Source organism: Vicia villosa, linkage group LG2, assembly GCF_029867415.1.
Source record: "Vicia villosa cultivar HV-30 ecotype Madison, WI linkage group LG2, Vvil1.0, whole genome shotgun sequence".
Lineage (NCBI taxonomy): Eukaryota > Viridiplantae > Streptophyta > Magnoliopsida > Fabales > Fabaceae > Vicia > Vicia villosa.
The window spans coordinates 104,754,376-104,771,774 of record NC_081181.1 but is presented as its reverse complement, the minus strand read 5'-3'; the positions used below and the strand labels follow the sequence as shown (position 1 = coordinate 104,771,774).

General features: G+C 31.9%; 1 protein-coding gene across 1 annotated transcript; it reads right to left on the bottom strand.

Annotated features, from left to right (window-relative positions):
- Positions 1-3,770: 3,770 nt before the first annotated feature.
- LOC131649722 (aspartic proteinase CDR1-like) lies at positions 3,771-5,114 on the bottom strand. The gene has a single exon (XM_058919480.1). It carries the CDS (start codon positions 5,112-5,114, stop codon positions 3,771-3,773), a length of 1,344 nt encoding a protein of 447 aa, XP_058775463.1.
- Between the last annotated feature and the right edge of the window lie 12,285 nt (positions 5,115-17,399).

Genomic DNA, 17,399 nt, shown 5'->3' with positions numbered 1-17,399 from the left:
ACTTGCAGAGATTAAGGCATAAGCTATAAGATCTGCATACCCAAGCCTCTGAGGTGCCTTTATGACTCTTCTCGACCTATCTCTCGACAATAGGTAGTCATCGTCAGTTTCCTCAACTTCCTCAGCATCTTCTGCTTCTTCTTCGACTTCATCAGGGATATGCAATTCAACATCAACATGCTCCACCTCAACAGGAATCTCTACCTGTTCTAACTCTTCTGCACTTCGACCATCATCATCAGTTTTCTTGAAAGCCATTTCAGCTTCATTGAAAACTACATCTCGACTGGTGATACACCTCCTGTGACCTGGCTCTAGGCACCATAGCCTATAAGCTTTGACTCCTTCAGGGTATCCCATGAACATGCATTTCAGAGCTCTAGGTTCGACCTTGTCTTGCCTAATGTGAGCATAGGCTACGCAACCAAATACTCTCAGTTTGTCGAGATCTGGTGGATGTCCCGACCAAACTTCTTCAGGTGTCTTCATATCTAACACTGTCGAAGAACATCTGTTTATCAGATATGTTGCTGTCGAAACAGCCTCAGCCCAGAACACCTTCTTTAGTCCAGCACTAGTCAACATGCATCTGACTCTCTCCAAAATAGTTCGATTAAACCTTTCAGCCAAACCATTTTGCTGTGGAGTACCTGCAGTAGTTCTATGCCTTGCAATACCAGAGGTAGCACAAAAACTGTCGAATGCCTCATTGCAAAATTCCAGGCCATTGTCGGTTCTCAACCTCTTGACCTTTCTGCCAGTCTGATTTTCAACTAGAGTCTTCCAACTTTTGAAATTCTCAAAAGTTTCATCCTTAGTCTTCTGGATGAATACCCATAATTTTCTGGAATAATCATCTACTATGGATACAAAATACCTTGCTCCTGAATGTGATGGACACCTTGCAGGCCCCAAAAGATCAGCATGGATGTAATCAAGGGATCCATGTGTTCTTTGTTTGCCTTTGTTGAACGTCACTCTGCAAGCTTTTCCAAGTACACAGGGCTCACAAAACTTCAGCTTTTCGACTTTGTCTCCACCAAGCAGATTTTGTTTCCCTAATTCGACCAGACCCCTTTCACTGACATGGCCCAATCTCATGTGCCAGATGTCTGTTTTCGACAAAGGTTTCGTGGATGCAACATTTGTCGAACCACTTACAACTTCAGCCTCAAGGGTATACAAGCCTTGTTTCTTCACGCCTCTCAAGACTTCCTTCGAACCCTTCATGACTCTTAGGATACTTTTCTCTCCTTGGAAAACATATCCTTTCTTGTCGAATTCACCAAGAGAAAGCAGATTTCTCTTCAAATCAGGAACATACCTGACTTCAGTCAACAACCTTATTGACTCATCATGGAGCTTGAATCTCACAGATCCAACACCTGCAATCTTGCAAGCCTTGTTGTTTCCCAGCAATACTGATCCACCATCTTGATCACATAATTCCTCGAACAAGTCTTTGTTTGGAGTCATGTGCCAAGTGCAACCTGAATCCATAATCCACTCCTTCTTAGAGTCACTGCTTGAAACCACAAGAACATCAGATGATTCGAAATCATCTTGAACAACGGAAGCGTTGCCATTATCCTTACCTCCATGATATTTCAGGCGTTCAGGGCACACCTTTCTTGGTGACCCTCCTTCTTACAATGGTAGCATCGAATGCCAGATGCTTCGCCACTGTAAGAATTCGACTGGCTTTTGCCTTTCTTCTTGGCGAACTTACCATCCTTTCGTAAGAGTTTTCCTTTAACGGCCAAACCTTCGCCAACAATCGAAGGTTTATGCTCCTTTCGTTCATTCAAGTCCTTAGAGTACAAGGTTGATTGAACTTCTTCAAACGTCAGGGACTCCCTTCCATACAAGAGAGTTTCTTTGAAGTGAGCATGTGATCGAGGCAAAGAACACAATAGTAACAACGCTTGATCTTCATCATCGATCTTCACATCAATATTTTCAAGATCAAGAATCAGCTTGTTGAACATATCCAACTGCTCAGCCAATACTTTGTCTTCAATCATCTTGAATGAATACAAAGCTTGCTTCAGGTAGAGTCAATTTACCAGTGATTTGGTCATATAAAAACTTTCAAGTTTCACCCATAACCCTTATGACGTCGTCTCCTTTGATACCTACCGGAGAACCTTATCACCAAGGCTCAACAAAATTGCACTGTGTGCTTTCTCGATCATATTCGTCTTCTCCGCTGCCGTCAATTCTGCATTCATGGCTGCCTCTCCCTTCAACGCTTCCAAACAACCCTGCTGAACCAGTATGGCTTTCATCTTCAAGCGCCACAGACTGAAATCATTCACTCCGGTGAACTTTTCAATCTCATACTTTGTTGAAGGCATCTTCTCCATGCTCACCGCACCAATTTGTTGTGAAAAACGATGTCAAGAACGAAGTATAATATTAATTAGGGAAGATAAGAAGAACACACGAATTGGTTATAACTGCTATTCTTTTACTTTCTCTTAAAACAAGATTACAAGTTTACAAGAATAACAAATAACCTCTCTCACCCTAAATTAGGATTTGCAGCTTAGCAATGATGAGAGACTAGTATGCTATTTATAATAAAACCTAACATACTAACTAATGGGCTTTTTCAGCAAGGCCCATTATACAAGCCAACTTAATAAACAAGCTAACTTAACAAATTAGGGTTTAAACACTAAAACCTAATTTAACATGCTAACAACCCTAGCATCTTCGACATCTGCATGCTAGACCCATCTTCGACTACAGCATGCACACTTCGACAACAGCATGTGAACAACCTTCGACTTCATGGTTAACTCTGTCGAACTGTCGAACCAAGAAGCTACCCTTCGGTCATACTAGAGTTCGATCCAATATCTCACATAAACAATTTACATTATGTTTAAATAGACTAACAAACTAATAGACCAATGAGAATATGAGACTAAATTTTTTTTGCATCGACTTATTTTTATTTACCTATAAATATAATTCATTGAGACTATTTGTATGAGAGAAATTATGAAAACAAGTTATTATATTGTTCATAAAGTGTTTTCATCTTATTTTTACAAGTTCTTCTAGATAACCAAGTTTTATTTATATATTTTTATTCAACGTAAAAAACATAACATAATGTTAAATAAATTCCACATATTTATTTAAATAAACTGATCTTATAGATTTAAAAGGCTTTTTTATGGTTTGAGGCCTAATATTTTTAACTATATAGACTTATAAAAAAGCATAAATCTTTCATATTTAAAAAAAAAAAGCCTAATTTGCCTGGAGTCTGTGATTGAATAAAGGCCAAGAGTCTGTGATTTAATAAAGGCCAAATATAATGAATAATATTTGATCTTCATAGTTTTCATTTATCCAAGTGTATGATATAATGAAAATTTAAAATATGTAAACTTAAGACTAAAATTTATTTATTTATTATATATTTTATTTTAGTTTCAATTGAACTCTATGTTGCAGACCACCTTTTCATTTATATTTTATAAACTAAAATTTCTGAAGATAAAAAACAAAAAGTGGAATCACAAACCTGATTTAGAAAAGAAACTGAATAAAATAATATTATATTATATTAAAATAAAATATAAATTAAAATAAAAAATAAAAAGCTCAACAAATTACATAATCTATTAACCTATGAAACAAAATAAAATCCTTAAAGTAAAATTTAATTGGAGATGATCTTAAAGAGATATGAAACAAAATAAAATTTATTATTAATTTAACAAGTAAATGAGGTAAAAAATGCTTACTCTCATTCAATACTTAGAACAATCAGTAGGTTTGAATGAAACAATATTCTTTTTTAGGTCATAACCAACTAAATAGTTCACTTGTAATTTGTTTCCAAAGATTCCAAAATTATGTTTTCTATGTGGAAAAATAGCAAGACATTCAATCCCTTTGGATAAAGATATAAAGGAGCCCATAGAATCTAATTTAACATCTGCGCCACTAAAATGAGCAGTAATGACAGGAAAATTCGGTTGTTTGGATGTGGTATTTTTGAATGTGGTATTATAACAAAGGTTAAATTCACCACTATCATCATGAAATCGTTCTAGTTTAACCACTTTTTTAACTGCAGATTCAAACTTATGGTAAAAACGACGTGGAACAAAAGTTAGCGTTGAACCCGAGTCAATTAAGATGTTATGTGTAGAAGCATTTACTCCTTTATTCTTAAACCCACTATACTTTATTCTTTTACTTCCCACGCTTACTGCTTTCAAATTTAAATAGTAATACTCTTCTTGGTGGTTTCCTACCAGTTTGACCATAGGAGTTGAAACAACATTATTACCAGAGACTTTAGCAGCATCTCCAAAATTGATTTTGCTAGGTAAATTAATATTTCTATCATCAACTAAACAATATGAGAATCTTTCATCGGTGAAAGATCCTAATTGTTTTATAAGTGACAAAGGTCCAGTTCCAAAACCAATTACACCTGAACTTTTTCCGCTATAAAAAGTATTATTGTGTCCACATCCTATCACAATTTTAGGAAATGAGACCATAGATCCGGAAGTTGACTCAAATGCAATTGTCTCCAATATAAGATCTCCTTGTGTCTTTTGAGTAAGACCATAACCTAATGTATATTCACAAGCATCTCTATCATTAGAACAAGAAGTTTCTGCTTCTGTAGATTTACATCTACTAGAAGAACATGGAATATTTTGGTAACTCGAAGATTTTGAAGGGTTAAAAATAGGAGATGTTTGATTGAAACATACATTACAAGGCTTACATTGAAGCCATATAAGGTTACTACCTGAATCCAAAAAACCATAAACCTTAAATGGTGGGGTACCAATGTAATAACTCATGAGATATCCACCACCTTCATAGATCAAAGATGACCCAAGTTTGTTTTTACTAATAAAAAATTCACGGTGGATATAGTTTGAACGATTGATAGAACGGCGTGCATCATTGATAATTCGTTGGAATTTACTTTGTGTAGGATTGTAGAGTGGTGATTTATAAGAATCACGATGAATGAGTTCAATACTAAAACCATTGTTTATAGCATGAGAATAAATTATAAAGCTAAAAAGACAGAAGAAAATAAGGATAAAACATGAAACTTGTGACATTATGCTAGAGATTTGAGTGAAAACTTAGTTATCTCAATTATATTGTTGCACTGCATTTTATAAGATTAGAATGCACATAGACATAAAGATAAGAACAACATAAAATAAATTGTTTAAAATAGTGAATATTTATTAAATCAAAGGTTTATTATACTTTTGGTAAAAAAAATTGTGTTAACTATTATACCTATTTTAAAAATTTAATTTGACATTATGAAAAAAAAAGATTGTATTTGATATTTTTTACTTAATATAAAATAAAATTATCTGCAAATTTTAATTAATTGATGAATCTTGTCGATATAGAGGTCGAGTACATCATTTAAACAATCAATTTTTTAATAAACTTGAAAAGAAAAGTTTTATTTATAATAGAAAATAAGAGATAGAGCATTTGATTTGAAATTATTACAAAGATATTTTTTAGCTTAAATCCAAAAAATAATTTAGTAAATACCATCATTTGTTTAAATGCATTTGTCAAGAAGATTATACCTCAAATACATAAATATTAATTTTAAAAATAATAATGAAAAATTCTAATTTCAATTTCGATAGGTCAATTTTTGTTAAGGGAGTTAAATTCCTTATGACAATATCTAGATTTAATTGTAATTATAGTTCATGTATTTTAGTCCAACCACAAACCTATTCCCTCAATTTTAAAATCAAAAACTTTTAATCTCACTCCCATATTTGCCATAAGTTTTTCAACAATCAATAATAACAACCAAATCTCGAGCATTATAAATTACAACGATGAAAATTAATTTTTAGTTGTTTCCAATGCATTTTATACTAAAGGTAGCTCTACCCAACTTTTTGGGTTGGGTAGATAAGAATTCACCTTTATTTAAACACGAATTTATTATGATTAAACAAATATTCACTATTTTAAACCCATTACTTTATGTTGTTCTTATCTTTTGGTCTATATGCATTCTAACCTTATAAAAAGAAACCATTTTAATTATATTTTTGCATTAAATATAAATAAATTATTCATATTGGGTAAACTAATTAAGGAAATTCAAATATTTTTTCTCAAAAAAGTCTAATAAAATATTTAAAATAGTATAATAGCTAATTATTATCAGATGTGAAGTTATTAAACGATTGTAATTAATAGTATAATTTTTCGAGTGTAATTTAATTCATATATATATATATATATATATATATATATATATATATAGCTTATCATATGAGAATGTGAGAATGAATCTGAACCGTTAGATTTTAAAATAAATGGTGGAGATTATGTGTGAATATTTTTTTATCTCTCCTCTATTATTAAAATAAATGATGTAGGAGAGAGAAAAAAGGATTCACACATAATCTCCACCATTTATTTTAAAATCTAATGGTTCAGATTCATTCTCACATTCTCATATAAAAAAGACATTCTCATATGATATGTCCTATATATATATATATATATATATATATATATATATATATATATATATATATATATATATATATATATATATATATAAGAACAATAAAGGATTTTAAATAGTTAATATTACTTTAATCAAATGTTTATTATTTTTTTGGTAAAAAAAGTGTGTTAACTATTATACCTATTTTTAAAACTTAAAATATTGTATTTGATTTTTTTTACTGAATACAAAATACTACTAATTAAATGCAAACAAAAAATAAATATGGTATCCATTTCGTGTGTGTGTTAGGGGTGGAAATAGGCCAAACCGATAATAGGGGCCTACAGGCTAGCCTATATAGGCTCAGGCCAGACCACACATTATTTTTAAATAGAAAAGACCTAGGTTTCTTTTTAAGCCTATTTAGTTAAAAAGGCTAGGCCTCAGGCCCTAAAAAAAACCTTTTAACCCTATCAGGCCGGCCTATTTAAATAAATTTGAATACTCTTTTATGATCATTATGTTATGTTTTGTACTTTGAATTAAAATACATAAATAAAACTTGGTTATCTTGAGGAACTTGTGAAAATAAGATGAAAACACCAGATGAACATTGTTTTCATAAGTTTTCTTAAACAAATAGTCTCCTAGAACTTATGTTAATAAGTAAGTTAAAATAAGTTAGTCTATTTAAACATTACTTTAACTGCTTATTTACACATGTCTAAAACAAATAGGCTTTTATGTAGGCTAATCAGGCCTTCAAAAAGGCCAGGCCCAGGCCTAAAAAATAAGCCTACGACAGGCTACATGCCAGACTTAGGCTTGGCAAAGCCTAGCTCGGCCCAGCCTATTTCCACCCCTAGTGTGTTGATATATATATAGCGCATATCTGATGAGAATGAGTAAGTTATATGAGAATGTGATAATAAATCTAAACCATTAAATTTTAAAATAAATGGTAGAGATTTAATGTCACCATTTATTATAAAATCTAATGATTCAGATTCATTTTCATATTCTCATATAACTTACTCATTCTCATTAATCCATATTCTCCTTATTAAAAAAAAAATTATATTCTAATTATAATTAATTGAGTAATCTATTCGATATAGAGGTGGAGTACATCATTTAAACAATCATTTGTTTACTAAACTTGAAAAGAAAAGTTTTATTTATGATAGTAATAAGAGGGAGAGAGCATTTGATTTCAAATTATGACAAAGATATTTTTTAGTTTAGTTCAAAAAAATAAAATAGTAAATACAATGATTTGTTAAAATGCATAAGTCAAGAAGATTATACCTCAAGTACATAAATATTAATTTTAAAAATAATAATGAAAATTTTATATTTTAATTTTGATAGGTCAATTTTTGTTAAGGGAGTTAAATTCCTCATGACAATATTTAAATTTATTTGTAATTATAGTTCATGTATTTTAGTCCAACCACAAACCTATTCCATCTATTTTAAAATTAAAAACTTTTGATTAGACATTTATTTTTGAGAAAAAAATAGGAATTTCCTTTATTTGTTTACCAAATAAGAATAATATATTATATTTAATGCAAAAAAAAAACTTTAACCTGGTTCTCTCGTGCATTTCATATTATTCTCTAGAGATTAATATTTTTATTTTCTCCTTTCCCTATTATAAGAAAATACTATCTTTTGAAAATTATTAAATAATTTATTTCTTTAAAGTTAGATACGTCAATTATTCAATTACTTTAAAAAATAATTCTTTTGTTTATAGTAGTAATTAAAGAGAATATAATGGGTCAATTATTCAATTACTTTAAAAAATAATTCTTTTGTTTATAGTAGTAATTAAAGAGAATATAATGGATGACAATTGGACTCGCCTCTGGTGAGTATTTCTAAAAATTATCCATAACGGATATGGGACTGATCCTGCAAAATTACCCACTAAAATAATCGGTTATGAGTGCATATACGAATACCTTAATACCTACTCCGCCCCATATATATATATATATATATATATATATATATATATATATATATATATATATATATATATATATATATATATATATATATATATATATATATATGTTTTGTTTTTATTATTAATATACATTTTAATTAAGAATTTTATTAAATACATTTCTATTAAATTTGTAGATATTTTAATATAAATGTTTGTTTTATTCATAACTCAACAATGTCCTCCTTATGTTTTTTTATTTTGTTTAAAAAATTTAAAATAACATGATAAATTATAATTAATCATTTATTTTTTAATAAAAATGCGGGTAAATGGGTATAGGTATGTGTAATTAAGTGCCCGTTGGATACATGTACGAGTATAAACATTGGTGCCCACGCAGATATGATCTCGGGGACAAAGATTTCTTTTAACTACGGATATAGGAGCAAATACTATAGTATCATGTCCAAACCCTGCTCATTGCCACCTCAAGAAACATATATTTAAAGATAATACAATGCTACTTTTATTTTAGTTCCATTTTTTTAATAAATATCATGATTGAATACATTTGTAAAAATTTAATTTACCAATGAGTAAATATTAACTCTTTAGAACAATAAAAACTTGTATTTTCAATTTAGATATGTCAAAATATTTTTAGGGAGAGTTCAATGTCTCAAAAAAAATATTTAGCCATAACTACAATTTTAGTCCGTGCTTTTAACCAACTAGAATTAATTTCTCTATTTTAAATACTTTTGGTATGAGTCATATATATCCTCAACATTAAGATTATGTGATGTAAGTGGATATCTATGAGAGAGGATAGTATAATATTTATGTCTGATTTGTTCGATAAATATAAGGGTTAAATAAGTTTTTGTCTCTATAAATATTGAAGTTTTATTTTTAGTCTCTCCTGAGTTTTGGCATCGGTTTTAGCTGGTTTTGGCAAAGGTTTTTTTGTAAAAACTGTTGCCTAAAGGCAGAGAGGGACTAAAAATGAAAACTCCAATATTTATAGGGACCAAAAACTTATTTAACCCTAAATATAATATACATATTTGTCTCATATTCTTGCGGGCATTTGTTTAACGGGTAATCTACGGGTTTTAAGATATCTGTACGAGCTTTGGTGTTTCAAAGAAAGCAATTGTAGTTTGGTTGGTTACTCTGGTTCTGACTTTGCCGGGTGCAAGTCGGATGGGAAGAGTACTAGTGATACATGTCACTTGTTTTCAAATTTCATAGTAAGTTGGCATAGTAAAAAGCAAGTTTCCGTTTATTTGTCAACTGCTGAGGCAGAATACATGACAACCGGTAGTTATTGTGCACAAATCTTTTGGCTTAAGTAACAACTACTCGATTTTGATATAAAACTTTCACGTATTCCTATTATGTGTGATAACACTAGTGCCATTAACCTCTCCAAGAATCTTGTACTACATTCACGTATTAAACATATCGAGATACGTCACCATTTCCTTCGTGACCATGTTGAAAAAGGGGATATTGTGTTCGAGCATTGATAGTAAAAATCAACTTGTCGACATTTTCATTAAACCTCTTGCAACTGAACCATTTTTCAATATACGAGGGGAATTAGGGATCATTGATATCTCCAATGTTGATTAAGTTCTCATTTGTTGTTTCCACTTTATACTTTTGCTCTAATATTTTGTTTAAGTATTTTACATCACGTGAGTGCAACTTCCGTTCCATCAAGATTAAGGTAATATCGTTCCAAATTTTCTCCTTGAAAGTAAGCCTTTTTCTTTATGCGTGTTTAGTTGGTTTAAGATGCTTGCAATTCTCTTAAATGATGAAAACAATGAATGTTAAATTCCAAAAATTTCATTGATAACCATTGTTGTACATGCGCGGAAGGTGAGCCCTACTCCCCCCTCTTCTCTCGGACGGGGGGATATAAAGGTCAGTCGATTTTGAACGTGTTTACATTTGAACTATTAATTTATACTAGTGAAGGAAGGGGAAAAAATCTAAATAAACCAAACTGACATGTGAGCGCAGAGCACTTAAGAGATCGATGATCAGAAGGTTGGTTATACATAAGGAAGGTATTAGCATCCTAAGTATCTGTAGTACTCTACGGGAGCCTTTTATTTATGTTTGTGCTATGAGTTGTATTGTTCGTTTGTTACTGGGAAAGTTTCTCCTTTGTGTAAGGAAGAGAGTGAGTATTGTTAAACAAAAGGTGAGGGACCTAAACAAGTTTTTGTTTCGTGTGCTCGTAAAGATTCTCACGAATCTCATGCCCACCTATCCCTAGAGGAAGTCAGAGCATTTGTAGTTCAGGGAATTATAGGCAATTATGGTTGTTGGTTCGCCGAGGATAGACCTCGTACCTACCTATTCTCAAAAGGAAATTGAGAAATCAGAGCAGTTGTAATTCTGGCAATATGTTGGTGATGTTTTGTTTGTGTCTTGTTGGAAGCCCAAGATTGAAGCTAAAACTTATTTCTAGTAAGAGAAAGAGACAAATTGTCATCTTAGCGGGGGAGATATCTCACCTATTTCACCACAAACATTTTTTAGAATAAAAAGAATGTTCTTTGCATAATAAGAGAGGGACCTTAACTTGAGTGTACAAGTGCACCGCTTACATCACTTAAATGAAAGAAGTATGTTGAACTATAATAAGAGAAAGACTCCAACTTGGATTTTGAATCAGCAAGTGTGCCACTTACATCACATAAATGGGAAATGTTTGACAATGTTTGATTTGAATATGGTGTAATAGAAGAGGCATCTCTTCCATAAAGATGACTCATGTCTCACCTCTGGGGAAGAGTTTGAGTTTGAATGTCTTGCACAAAGCCCAGGATTGAGGCTAAATTGAATAAAATATGAAATGTTTGGAACAATTTATAGCCTAAATTGTATTATACAATAAAATTTATTATTTCATAGCCTAAATTGCATTTAAATAAATTATATACCAATTATAGTTGAAAACTATTCATCTAAGAAGTTTTCGCGGGACACTGTCACCACAATACCTTTTTTTATTTAAATCAACAAAATCTTATAAATATTTATAATTAACATAATCTCGCTATTTTTATGGGACACTATCATCACAATACATTTTTTTTATTTAAACAACCAAATATTATAAATATTTATAATTATCAGTGATATTTGTAAATATTTATGGTTATTAGTCTTGTTTGTAAATATTTATTGTTATTAGACATATTAAATTTATCATGTTGGTGACTTGATAAATATTTCTTTTTAAATATTTTTAGTTATTAATGATTTTATAATAACAATTAGTCTAAATTACAGTTTTGGTCCCCCTATTTTGTTTTTAAACACTTTTGATCCCTCATCCCCATTTTGGCTAAAAAAATACTTATGTGTCACTTTTTAAAATAGTAGCTCATCCTCAAGTGGGGATGGGGGACCAAGATTGAGGATGGGGATCAAAAAACGTATTTTAAAATGCGACACAAGCGTTTTTTGTAGCCAAAGTGGGGATGAGGGACCAAAAGTGTTTAAAAACAAAATAGAGGGACTAAAATCGTGAAAACACAAAAATAGATGAACCAAAACTGTAATTTAGCCTAACAAAATATATATCACCAACAACTTAGCCTTATCGAATTACCTAAGATATGAATGATTATTGCATTTTGCATGTTCTTTTTTTTACATAGCTACTATATATATAGATTCATCACTATGCCAAAAAAGAGCAGAGAAAGCACTTTTTTTGGCCTTTAGCAGCACTTAAAAGTGCTGCCTATGGTGGCGCTGCTGTAGGTATAGACAATGTTTTTTATTTACGCAAAAGCGCTGCCTTATGTATACTTTAGGCGGCGATTTTCTTTGGAAAGTGCCTTCTAAAGGAGGTCTGTAGCGGGGCTTTTTCATGAAAAGTGCTTTCTAAAGTAGGCCTTTAGCAGCGCTTTGTCTAGCTTTTTTATGCCTTTTGTTGGCATCTTTAGGCAGCGCTTTTTCAAGAAAAAGCGCTTTCTATTAACTCCCTTTAGACAGCGCTTTTAAAAGCAATGTCTAATGTATTTTTAAGTCATCTTTAGGCAGCGCTTTTCCAGGAAAAAGTGCTTTCTATTGTGGACTATAGGTAGCGCTTTTCCTAAAAAGGGCTTTCTATGCTTCACGTTAAAAATGACTATTTAAACATTTTTTTATGTTATATACATGTAGTTCCATAGAACTGTAAACCTGTAATTCCATAATCCCATAATAATTCCATAATCCCATAATCCCATAAAAAAGGCATTATATACCATTATAATCCAAATTATATACACCATTATAATTCAATTCACATGTTTGCAACAGAACCAAAATCATCCCTAACAATAACAAAGTCATCCCTAAGAATAACTAAATCAGCCCTAACAAAATCAGCCCTAACAATAACTAAATCAGCCCTAACATAATCAGCCCGAAATCGCCAAAATCTGACGAGCGGACGGTCCTGGTCCTGCAAGGTATGAACAGAACAACACGGTCAATTAAACTAACTTGGCTCCAACACAATTAAACCTAATTTTTCATAACACTTTTCAACTTCCAATACCTTATATGATTATTTTCTCAATAAAGTATTCACAAAATTCCTCCTTGATTTCTTCCAATTGATTTTTCGTGTAATGAGCACCCTTGTATTCATCAAAGTACTACATAACAAAACATAATATGCATGATTTAGTTAAAAATAATAAATTATATGAAATATCCAATAAATATTAAAATAAATCCTAAGTTATAAATCCATACCGTGATTGGAATCTCTATTTGATTCAAATAAAGGGTTTCTTTCATAAACCTCAAAACAAAGTATCCACATTCTATACTGTTACGCTGTTGAGCACACTACATAGAAAAACAAATAAGAATGTATAGTTGCTTGATATATACCGTAAAGTATCCACAATCTATCTGCAATCTTGTTTTATCAAGTAGCATCACTATTATAAGCATAAATGTGAAAATTAATGTACCTCCACTTTGATCCATGTAATGTTGCTTGATCTAGACCGTGATACTCGAGCTTCTCTTTGAGAGCGGAATACTTGTATTGATCTAACAAAATAAAAGCATATATTTAGAACAATTTCACAGAAATAATTAAATATACAAATACACACGAATATTTAGAACAATCTTACTTACGTATCAATCATTAACTTCATATCTCGATAATTTATCCATTCACCATCTACCGAATTCAGATAATACACCACTTCTTTGAAAGGATCAATAGAAACCAACAACCAGGGACGTCTATAAATTAAAACAAAAGTTTAGATGGAAATTTTCAACATAAAAGATACAAAGATTATAATGAACTTAGAATGAAGTACTAACCCCACAGGAATAGTATTATACAGTAAAAGATACGAGCTTTCTGTACTACTGGCCATGAATCTCTTAATTAAGTGATATCTTACTGAATCTAGATCCTGAACAATTGAAGCTCCGTTGACACGGGAGGGAGACACGAAATGGAATCTGTTTGACAATTGATTCCCGCACATCAATTTTTCATACAAGAACCTTAAACATAAACATAATAAACATTAGACTATTTTCATTGAAATGTGTAAAGAAATTGTTTGACTAATTAAACAATAGATTGATCGCATTACCGGATGTATGAGTGTACAACACCGATGCCTAATTCTGTATGCTGAAAAATTTGTTCCATGTCCTCTTTTGCAATTGTTTCGGAGCAAGAAAAACCAAAAATACCTTCCTCCATATCCATTTGACAAATAGCACCATTCATCAAATATGATGTTACCACAAGTGTTTCAAGACACACCTGAAATCGAGGTACAAAAGGTTTTCTTGCCACGGTTCTTGGAAGATCCTTTTTCTTGTTGGGTACGCTACTAATTTTCTGGCTCACTTGTTCTGACTCTTTAGCAGATACCGAACAATCATATAACTTAGGTAAATTATAAAATCGTGCATTTTTTGAATTCGGATCATATAATTAACACTTTAAATGTACCTCTTTTTGTGATGCAACAGACTCGTTGTGCCGCAAAATCCCTTTATCCTTAGATGCGGGTTTTATAGGAGTCTAAAATTAACATGTAATAAAAATGTACGTAATAGTTTAGAATTGAAATTTGAATACTAAAATATTCATAATGGTTTTCAACATACCTCATCATCTATGAAAATGAGGTGCAACGGCCATGCAACAAATGATCCTATTGCATCTTGCAACAATGTTGTCTCTAGAACAATGTCAGGTATCGGTAGCAACATATCCAAATCTAATGCAACATCAACCGATACTTTCAGATGTCCATCAGGGAGCGGTCTATGGTGAAGTAAATCTCCCAAAGTGTTATGCACTTTTCCCTTGCCAACTAGGCGATAAGTCGGTGATGATATAGCTGACAAGATGAAATGCCCTAAACCAATAATAAATATGTTACTCTTAATGTGTATATATGTCAATTAAAATAAACGTTCTAATTTAATTTCATAATAACATATATAATTACCTTGGGAAATTTATTTTGACAATTGATACTAGCTTTGTCACTAGTTTGTTTCCCCTCTGAACTGCACTTTTCCGCCATATATCTCTCTTTATCCTTTTGAAATTCACGGACTTGCGCCTTTAATTGCTCCAACGTTTGCATCACTTCTTGATTTCTAGGATTTATTTTCCTTGGATGCTTATACAAGGAAGATGGAGTCACACCATGTCCTTTACCCCTCACCCGACCAGGATACTCAACAACTTTTAGTGCTAGACTAAGTACGCTCCTGTTATCCAGGTCCTCACCTGTGGTTACTGATTAAGATAAAGTCTCTTGAAATTCATTTACATATCGAAAATTATTAGTGGAGATAAAAATGTTATACTTACACAATGTTATACCTGTGGTTACTTTTTATTTGTTTTGTATTAAGCCCAAAATTGAGGCAGACTCTAGAGGGGATTCTTCTAAGTGTGAGTTGTATGGGACTTATTTTTGTATGGAGCTTAGAATTTGAGGTTCAACCTGCTGAGGGATTATATTTCTGTCTCGTACAAAGCCCAAGATTGAGGCTGACTTAGCTTAGGAGGGATTTGGTATGAGTATTGAGATTTTCTATGTCTCTTATTCTTGGAGAATTTAACTCAAATGATGGAGATTAGGATAGAGTCCTAAATACTTGAATGATTGTGATTGTGTATTCTAAGGGTTTTGATTCTCACTGGGACTGGATAAAGGTGAGTAAGACCTGTCCTATGCTTTTATGAAGCCCGAGGGTCCTTGTACTAAGCCCAAGAGGAGGCAGGGGAACTTCCAAGAAGCATGTGGGTCCTTGCATTCTGAGCCCAAGAGGAGGCTATGTGGGATTCTCTAGTTTGGCTCTAAGCAAGGGTAAGAGGTTTCACCTGGAATAATCCTCTTTAGGTGGGTGTGCCCTATTGATTAATCTAAGGGTTTAGAGGTTTCACTAAGAATAATCCTCTTTTGGGAATGTAGTACTATGATTGTCTTGTAAGTACGAAGTGCGCCTAAGAGGGGGGGGGGGGTGAGTTAGGCTCTTAAATTTTTTATCGGTTTTTAGTGATGTTTGGATTATTTTTCTGGTTTATGGAAAGTTTATGAAAGTAGTAAAGTGCAAAAAAAATAAATGACACAAGGATATATCCTGGTTCCCCTCACAATCCAAGAGTACTCCAGTCCCCTTACGCAATAAGAGATTTCAATATAGTTGGTAACTTGTACAAGACAAGCCAAAAACACCAAGAACAGTCCTCTTGGATTTTACACTAAGTCAACTAGGAGAACAAACCTCTTAAAGTGAGTCTCTTACTTAACAAACTTAATCTGAATTTTTACAAGAGCTTTGAAGTATTATACAATATATCAATCACTTGATCGATCTTCTCTTTCAAGAAAAACAATTCACAAAGATATATTAGTGCTCAAGGTTTATGAATGTATGAGAGATGTTTTTCTGAAATCGATATGTAACAATATGCAGAAAATTTTATCGATGAAAGTTCAAGTATCTAGAATACTTTGTTTGAAATTTTTGTGAGAGAAAGGTTGTAAATTGTGTGAAAGAGGTGAGACATTGATATCTAATATGCATGGTATTTATAGATAACTATATGCCTCTTAGAATGGTTGCATATTGACAAAACAATGCAATGGTTAAGAGTTTGAAAGATCAATTCGTTTGGAACAAATATAATATGAAAAAGTGCCACTAGTTCAGATGTAACCCGTTACCTGAAGGATGTAATCGGTTACATGGTTACGTTACAGCCCAGAAATTCAAAATCACGATCATGTAACTGGTTACCAACATGATGTAACTTGTTACATCATGTTGAAAATGTTCAATGACAAAGGATGTTTGCTACTGCCAACGATGTAACCGGTTACATGATGTAGGTAACCGGTTACATCAATGCAAAGGGTTCCTAACATGATTTTCAAGAGAGAAAACTTATGCCATGTATCTTTGAATTTTGACTATGCATTTGAACAAAAGTGTATATGATTTGGAGCACTAAAGAATATAAATGTAAAAGATTTAGCTTGTACCAATATGAGTTGAATATCAATCAAACCAAGACTTAATCTTCATGAAATTTCAAGCTCGATCCTATGCCATTTGTCTTTTCTCGTCCTTTTTGAAATACATGCAATATGTTTTCTTCATCAAAATAAAATCTTTAATCAATTTGGAGAAGCTTGAAAATACATTCTCCCCCTTTTTGATGATGACAACCAATGAGCATTTGAGCTTTGTTATTTTGTTCGAACATACATGCTCCCCTTATCTTGATAGCTTTCTTGATTATATATGGCTGCACAAATTTTGGACAAAAGCAACATACAACATATACATATCACTTATCCCCTTTGGAATTATCAAAAAGGATGGGGAAAAGAAGAACATAAATAT